The following is a 6,497-nucleotide window of genomic DNA, read 5'->3' as shown; positions in this document are numbered from 1 at the left end:
TCTTGTCCCTGAGAAGATGACTAAGCCCAACTACATGACCAAGAAGTAAACGTAATCGGACTCTGTAGAATGGATTGTTTGTTGTTATTACCGTTTTGAGGATAGCGAGGTAGATTATACTGTATCTATTCAGCAGTTAATGTTGTCCCATAGATAGTGGATGCAACAGGATCAGTTGAAAGAGAGATTGACATTATGAACACAGGTTACAAAATAAAAAGCTTCCATCTGTTATACCTAGTGCTGCTATTTGGTCTATAAGAGTTTGAGCATCATAGAAGAGGAGATTCGAGAGAGAACTATCCTCCTGAAGACTATTTTCGTGTCTGGAGTAGAATAGAATTGTAATAACATTTACTGTCCAATTATTTGTTCCAGAGAGAGTATAAATACCATTTTAACAAACAACAATATATGCCAAAGAGTAAGATAAGCAACGAGTAAAAATCTCATTTACATCTTAGCAGCATCTCCCTTCATTCGAATCATCACCTGCTTCATTCTAGCCATGTCATGAGAAGTCTCAGCATTCATATCAACGAGCTTATTAACACGTTCCCAAGGATTTGCACAGTTCATATCCTCCTTATTACCTTCAATCAGTTTCTCTTCCTCTTGACGATTCATCTCAGCCTTAGCCTCGAGCTTCTTGGCTCTCTCCTCTCTCCATTTTTGTAGCTCTTCCTGAGCTTCCTTCATCACCTCCTTCTTCTTGTCCAGGGCTTCCTTATCCTTGGCCTCACATCTCTCACGGAACTTCTGGTTCCACTCACGAGTGAACTTGAACTCATCTTCAACAGGAGCAGCAGAAGCAGTAGGAGCGGCAGCAAAAGGATCTTCCTCAGCCACAAGGTCAGACTCACCAGCATCAGCGAAAGGATCCTAGTTATAACTTATTCCAAACAACAATGGACCTCATTTACAGGAGACTCGGTTGAAGTGGCAGGAACATCTGCAAAAATGTGAGTATAAGATATTACAAAAACTTATGATGCCAACCACCTCCAAGACACCAGGATGGTTTAGAATCACAAACACTCCTTAACTAACAATCATTATACATACCATCAGCAAAGAAATCATCCGACATTGTATATACTATTTGTAAGAATTACTCAAACGAATTGAATAGCCTTTTTCCAGTGATACAACGGCGGAATCTCAAGATGGTAATTGTATTTGAATTCCAGCTACTGAAATCCAGCTTTTCAATAGATTCTGTTCCGCTGTGGCATATCATTTAGTCTCAGTCTTTTGACTCTAGCTTAATGAACCCAAATAGTGTGAGAATTGTGTATGAGAGCTAAAGAGATGGAGAGATAACAGGAGACGAGTAATCAGAACAAATCATCACACAACAACAAAACATAAAAGAATAATGTTACGAATCGACTTCATCCATATAAGCCATCCCTGTATAAGTATGTTCAACGAGCCAGTCAAAACTCTCCTTTAAACCTTCTCCAGTCACTGCACTACAAGAAAAGACTGACCAATACCGGGATTCAAATTCAGGACCCTTGATCTCCAAATACTACAGCTCATCGAGAAAACTCAAAAAAACGTTGGTAATCATGTCTACTGGCATTGCTCCATTCAAATCACACTTGTTACACAGAATCAACACAGCAGCTCCCATAAGTTTCTAAGAGTAAGCAAAAGACTGTTCTAATCACTTCTTCGAATAGAATTTCTCGAAATTGCTGTTTGCACAGATCTAGTCGTTCCTTATCTCCGCTGTCGACTACCCATACGACTGCATCCGTCTATGTTGTTCAAAAGGAAAACAAACCAACTTCTTCATAGTAGTTCTTCCAGAACTTCCGTATTGATCCTTGTCCACCGATATCCCATATGTTCAAATGGAAACTATGAGTTATATAAAGCAGCAACGATCACTTTCGATAGTCTAGTGATGAAATGGTGAATCCCATTGTAGGACTAATATCAGTAGTGTTCTCATTCATGAGTTTTCGGATAATAGTAGTTTTTCCTGCATTATCCAAACCCCTTACGATGAGAGAGAGTCTGTGTTCACTACAAGAAGAGGATTCTCATTTCATGTTCTTTTCGTTTTGCTTTTCGAATGATTGACAGTAGTCCCATTCAGAAACAAACAATTAATAACCAAAAGAACCTATAACTTACCTCTTTTTAGATTATTCTGATCAATTCTCTTCTGAATATTACATACTAAGACTTGATGACGATTCTATGGCTCAATCCACAACTCTTCCACCTCTCTACTTTATCTGCTTTTAACGCTTCTTGAGTTTTCAGAATTTCTTGCTCCAATTTCTCGATCTCGGTCTGGACCTTCTGAAGCTTGATCTGCGCCTTCAACTCATTCAAACGCACATCCTCAAGCTATTCGTAAGTGCTCATCCTCTATACAATTTACTTTTCGTCTCAGTTCTACAGGGAGAATTCGCTCCCGATTCGCTGTCCATTCAATCTTCCGCTTCTTTAAATTAATGTTGTATCCAATAATCAACGCAGGAACATCGTTCTGAGCTCGTTTACTGGAAATCCGATACCGCAAGGAAGGCATTATGCTAAGAGAAGGAGAACGCTGTGTATTCAACACAAATGAGTACTGTACAAATACATCAGATGGATAATAAGAATGATGAATCTCAGAAGTCGATGGCTGATAAGGAACCACAACTCTACGACGTTTCTGCATACGCTCAAATACAACTCGATGAGCTGCAGCTCGTCGCCAAGGATCATCTTCCTCCTTGGGAGTTTCATCATCCCCATTATCCTCTGATTGAGTTTCTTCCGAAAGTACTGCTTTTAACTCTTTATCCTTCATTTCTTTAATTTTTAGAATCTGATCTTTCAAATTCTGAAGATATGCAGCAGATGGCTTTTTTGCACCAGTCCGAATAGCCCAACGTTCATTATGCCGTTCTTCTAACTCTTGAAGAAAGGTCTCTTCACTTGGAGAGAGTGCTAGGATAAAGAATTCAGGATTAACCTACAGTCTAACGGACAATCATGATGACGGAAGAATAGAAGTTTCATTTCCTTCTTGGATACCTGGCCTTCTTCTTCCTTTTCAAGACTCAATTGACGTTCACGCTTACGCCATAAATGCGACACCTGTCGAAGGCGCAAAAAACGAGGATTATCGCTTTCCGATTCACTTTGAGATGTACTGATGTCATCAAATGTCTCTTGTGGAGGAGGAAGAGTTACTTTCTTTTTCTTCTTTTTCTTGGGTTTGCGAGTGGGCATGTCATAAAATACCGGGAATTCATTTTCAATTTCAAAGGATGAGGGAGCAGTATCATAAGAAAGTGAATCTTCAGTAGGCACCCTCTGATAGAATGAATGAAGAGGAATGAAGGGAGTACTCTCCATTATTGCATCACCTACAACATAAGGAGATACTTTTGAATTCGGAGATGTCACAGCAAGTGTTGCATTCAATACAGATTGGTAAAAGGAACCATCTGACAAGGGACTTGCTTTGACTGGAATATCCCAATTACGAGGCTTTCTCCACTTCCATATTTCTGGTCGATAGATCTGGGGTTCCGAAACACTCGGAGGAGTCCAAATTGATTCTGAACTAGTTGAAAAGGAAGAATGCATAGGAATGAAGAACGAGTTAATAGATGGACAGGATGAGTCAGGAGCAACTGATATCAGAGATGCTTTAACTACAGGCATATTCTCCACAAAAGGTGACGAAACTTGTTTTACTTCAACTTGCTGTTTTCGAATGATTGCCAACATTGCTTCCTTCAGCTCCTTAGACTTCTTCACAGATTCTTCTTCAATCCCATTTCCACTTGAATCAGAATATCCTTCCGTTGAAACAACAGCTGGCTTCAATGCAAGCTCTTTTTCCTTCATTTTCTTGATTTCGAGAAAACTCCTCTTCAATTCATCAGCTGTAACAGGAGGGTGTGTTTGGTTCTCGGATTCAGGACTCATGTCATTTCGCTCCTTCAAAGGATCCTCCAGCGTCCCTCTATCAGAATTGACTCTATGAAAAGCAAAATCAACTACCTCTCCCTCTTCTACATCCTCCTGTATTCGAACAGTAGTTCTAGGAAATTGACTATTGCTTGAAGGTGTTTTCATGAGTCTCTAGAGTAATACACGTCACGAAATGAAGTGAATAAAAGAGAACAAATCTAAAACCCCGAGCACAACCCAACAAAATGAATATACTATCTCTCTGTAGTTGTTATTTCTGTTTTTGTAATATTTAATGTCATCAGGAGACTATTTGCTTCTGCATTTTCTCAAAGGATATGAGTTTGTGTCGCAAAGAAGACACAAGATTCAAGTAGTCACTTGAAGTGTATAAGATCCTAGGTGGAATTTCTCGGTGAAAAGCAAAAGTCTCACTATATTGACTGTCAGGAGAGCATCAAGTTTAATCAAAGTTTTTGTTTCAAGTGTCCCGTAAGTAAGTTACAAACAGAAAAGGTCATGGTATACCTAATGAGTGACAAAGGTTTTGCTCATCATCCGTAAAAATTGTAGTAGTTAATAATGATTAGGAAAGTTGTTGCAACGTATGAACTTAACCTTTCTAGTCTCCTTGATAATCCCACGTGGGGCCCTTATACTGTAACTATGGTAACTCGGAAGTCATCTACTTATGGTCGTATCGGTCTTAAAGTCCAGTTTGTGGCATACGATACCTTGTTTCACACTCCGGATACTGTTGATACGGATACTCCTGCATTTTTCGTAGCAACAGTTCATGGTGCTTCTCTTGCTGTATTGAATCGTTTTGTTGGTGATAGATAGAAGCAAAAGTATATAAATAAGGGAGTATATCTGGAATTGTATTCAGGGGATACTTTTCTTGGTCGAACGGATACTTGTAATGACCTTGGTACGTTTAATGTATCGTATTGATTAGTAGATACATGGAATGGTAGGATTATCACTCCTATCGAGTTGATCAATCCGGCAGTACCATTCGTGTTTGCTATGTATTATGGCCATGATAACTATATTGGTGAGTATGAGGCATCAACAGATACGATTTTTACTGTAGATGAAGTAAGTTATGAGTTCACAGTAATCATTGAGTGGAGATCTGACTATTAGATGCGTGGTCGTTCATGCCAAGAGAATTTGTTAGATGTGTCTTGTATGGTGATTTATAATGAATCTATTCTTTATTCAGCTCCTCAAGAGGGAAGAGAAGAAGCTGAGAATGTTCCAGAAGACATCTCACAGCAAGTACCTCAAGTGGTTCCGCAGGCAAATACTCAGGTTGCTGCTGCTGAGTCAGCTACTCCTCCTCAGTCAATTGCCACTCCTCGGTCAGTTGGTACTCCTCAGCCACTTCCTTCTGTTCAGTCCTATCGAAGTGAAACTGGAGTCAGTTATCATACTGTTGAAACATTGCCGCTACACTCTAAACCATCACAAACCTCATTCTTTCCTATTCAACCTATCGGAGAAAACATAGTGATACCTGAAGAATCTGGCCCAGAAATGGTTGCAGTACCAGTAGTACTCGCAGAATCTACACGACCCCCTGTGCCAGAACTACCTTCAACTCTTCCTTCAGTAGGCACACTTCCTTCTGTAGGAGCGGGAGTCATATTGAATAGGCCCACCAGGGTTGAATCGACTCCTCCAGTGACATTAAAACCTGTTCCTGTGGTGCCTGTCCAACCAACGATTCCACAGCCGAATCAGTCTGTTTTTCCCAATCCTATCGTTATTCCTGACCGTACCTCTGTCTCGGCTTCTACACAGGTTCCTGTTTCTCAGTCTGCTGCTACCATTGTCTCTGCCGCTCAACCAACTCTCCACTCCACGCTCCAGACTCAATCTGTATCGCCTTCTGTGGTCCAAGTTGTACCCTCAGGCAACACACAGAATCCCTCACCAGTAGCCATCACAGGTCCCACCGGCAGTCCTCTGCCTAGAGTCCTTCCTAGCTGTTTCACAATCGATGCAGTGACAGATGATATCTTCCGAGATGGTGAGTGAATAAGGAGTATCTAATCTATAGACTATGACGATGCAAAGATTCTGGCCATGGATCCTGAAGCTGCTCCTGCTCTTAGGCCCATTGTGGTTTCCATTCCTGAAGATATGCCTGGTGAATCCTCTCATCCATCCGTGTTGAATTCGCCAGCAAATGGAATTGTATCAGGCAGTATTCGTCAAGATGGTATATCACGAAATGATCCATCTATGGCATTCCAAACTGCTCCCAATGTTATTAGAAATAGTTATATGAATGATTTACCAAATGTACCAACTCATGTGCCTCAAACAGAAAGAGTCTCATTAACACAACATGATATCGACTTTTTTAATACATTAGTAATGGATGAGTTGTAGTCTGTTTATTAACAAACATATAATGATATAACTAAATGAATTACATAGGAGTATACTTATTCATTCGAGTATAAGTGAATACTCCATTCTCTGCAGCTAACTTGTAGACATTACCAGGAACAATTGTACCAGCAATAAGACGTTTGCTCAAATCGGTAACA

The 6,497-nt window shown here is 40.2% G+C and overlaps 3 protein-coding genes across 3 annotated transcripts; 1 reads left to right on the top strand and 2 right to left on the bottom strand.

The window, feature by feature from the left end:
- Positions 1 to 453: 453 nt before the first annotated feature.
- On the bottom strand, positions 454 to 1,090 carry JH06_4743 (hypothetical protein; the record flags this gene model as incomplete). Its single annotated transcript, XM_014669720.1, has 3 exons — positions 454 to 882; positions 915 to 985; positions 1,066 to 1,090. The coding sequence occupies 3 exons, from the start codon at positions 1,088 to 1,090 to the stop codon at positions 454 to 456; spliced, it is 525 nt and encodes a 174-aa protein (XP_014525206.1).
- Positions 1,091 to 1,381: 291 nt separating this feature from the next.
- Positions 1,382 to 2,106, bottom strand: JH06_4742 (ADP-ribosylation factor-like protein 2; the record flags this gene model as incomplete). Its single annotated transcript, XM_014669719.1, is given in 6 exon segments — positions 1,382 to 1,534; positions 1,565 to 1,645; positions 1,677 to 1,766; positions 1,797 to 1,869; positions 1,900 to 2,028; positions 2,042 to 2,106. The coding sequence occupies 6 exon segments, from the start codon at positions 2,104 to 2,106 to the stop codon at positions 1,382 to 1,384; spliced, it is 591 nt and encodes a 196-aa protein (XP_014525205.1).
- Positions 2,107 to 4,228: 2,122 nt separating this feature from the next.
- Positions 4,229 to 6,336, top strand: JH06_4741 (hypothetical protein; the record flags this gene model as incomplete). The annotated part of the gene is made up of 7 exons (XM_014669718.1): positions 4,229 to 4,306; positions 4,336 to 4,493; positions 4,524 to 4,746; positions 4,777 to 4,864; positions 4,895 to 5,052; positions 5,083 to 5,971; positions 6,002 to 6,336. 7 exons carry the CDS (start codon positions 4,229 to 4,231, stop codon positions 6,334 to 6,336), a joined length of 1,929 nt encoding a protein of 642 aa, XP_014525204.1.
- Positions 6,337 to 6,497: the final 161 nt, after the last annotated feature.

This window comes from Blastocystis sp. subtype 4 (genome assembly GCF_000743755.1).
Source record: "Blastocystis sp. subtype 4 strain WR1 chromosome Unknown seqid_0427, whole genome shotgun sequence".
Classification (NCBI taxonomy): Eukaryota; class Bigyra; order Opalinata; family Blastocystidae; genus Blastocystis; species Blastocystis sp. subtype 4.
This window is presented reverse-complemented; position numbering and strand designations above follow the sequence as displayed.